General features: G+C 49.5%; 2 protein-coding genes across 2 annotated transcripts; both read right to left on the bottom strand.

Annotated features, from left to right (window-relative positions):
• Positions 1-273: 273 nt before the first annotated feature.
• On the bottom strand, positions 274-699 carry LAESUDRAFT_765607 (uncharacterized protein; the record flags this gene model as incomplete). The annotated part of the gene is made up of 3 exons (XM_040913737.1): positions 274-325; positions 381-574; positions 631-699. The coding sequence occupies 3 exons, from the start codon at positions 697-699 to the stop codon at positions 274-276; spliced, it is 315 nt and encodes a 104-aa protein (XP_040757124.1).
• Positions 700-771: 72 nt separating this feature from the next.
• Positions 772-1,258, bottom strand: LAESUDRAFT_631402 (uncharacterized protein; the record flags this gene model as incomplete). Its single annotated transcript, XM_040903400.1, has 2 exons — positions 772-962; positions 1,015-1,258. Coding segments are annotated over 2 exons (435 nt in total), but the record flags the coding sequence as incomplete, so codon positions are not given.
• Between the last annotated feature and the right edge of the window lie 175 nt (positions 1,259-1,433).

The following is a 1,433-nucleotide window of genomic DNA, read 5'->3' as shown; positions in this document are numbered from 1 at the left end:
GTACCATTCGCCCTTCTGCAGATCGCCCACGGAGGATGGTCGCTTCATGTCATGGCGCGTACACTCAACCATGCCAACACCACTAGCCATGGTGCCTTGCGAGCCTCTCATATTTGCGAGCTTGACCGCGTCATGATTGCTGCACCCCATACCGCCTTCTTCTTTCATAACGTCACTGAAGATCTTCAAATGTTCCTTGTATTTCACCTCCTCGACAAAGTAGGCGAAGCCAGCATTGAGGCCAGGGTCGGCTTCGTCTGTGGAGACCTTCTTTCATTTCAGGTGGAAGTTGACGTCGATGCCGATGAACAGACGATAAAGCCAGCTGGTGACCAAATGTAAGCATTCACGTAATTATGACAATAAACTGACAGCCATACCTTCGTTCAGGAGGTGCAGTCTTCCAATCCTCTGGAAGATTCATGCCTGGATGTGGGCAGGCAGGACATTGCACTGCGCAGCTGCTGGGTGGTGTAGTTGCTATCTCTCCCAGATCGTGGCCTCGACCGAATCTCTTGAGCATTTTGAGATGTCGCCACTGATGTATCAACCACATCAGCTTTGGATAATGATCCTGCATAAGTTGTGTGAGTAGTTCAAGCAACAGAGCATTTCTTTATGGTTGCATACCTTCGGGGTGTTCAAACCGGTATTGTCTGTGCGGCGCTCTAATGTCATGTAGAACTGATATCCAGACATGTTCGCTTGTGTTGAGAGCAAATGGAATTGTTCGAGGAGTCAGAATGTGGCTGCAGTCTTGGGTTCCTTTGTGGTCGCAGGGAAGAGACGAGCATGTAACAATTGTACATCGTGGGGCTGCACAGACTCGCAGTTGCAAAAATCCAGCCCAACCTGATGAATACCTGATACGTCCAGCACAACGAAGTCATCCCCCCACATACGTTGAGGATTTGGGCAGCGATCACCAGTTGGGTGGCCCATCTGGATGCAAAGACCAAATTCTTTGAGGGTCTGTCATCGAAAATGTGTCTGCATCCAAGTCTAGATGTGCACTATCAGTTCCGGATTGGGGAATAGTCTGTGAACGTACCTTGAGCTGGTGAAATGGACTACGTTTGTGCATCGTAACAATGCAAGCCTGACAATACAAGGTGAGATCGTCACAGTCAAGGCAGCGAGTCTCAGCATTGTGATCACCACAACGTGGGCAATACTCCGCTGTGAATTCACAGTGACCCTCATAATGCAAGAGCTCTGCTAACCACTCCTCTCGACGTGGCACCCACTCACGAAGGGGGTGGTCCTGGCACCGGTGATGTCAATGCCATCGACAGGAGACAGACATTCTGCTGACTTACCCCAGCAGTATGGCAGCGCTGTTTCTGAGTCTCATCCATCTCTGATAACTCATGTATGAAATCGACATTGACATCTGCTTGATCAGGGTCTTGCAATGTCGATTCATATGAGCA

Source organism: Laetiporus sulphureus (assembly GCF_001632365.1).
Source record: "Laetiporus sulphureus 93-53 unplaced genomic scaffold LAESUscaffold_352, whole genome shotgun sequence".
Lineage (NCBI taxonomy): Eukaryota > Fungi > Basidiomycota > Agaricomycetes > Polyporales > Laetiporaceae > Laetiporus > Laetiporus sulphureus.
Note: the sequence above shows the minus strand (reverse complement) of the source record. Positions and strands in the feature narration are given on the sequence as shown.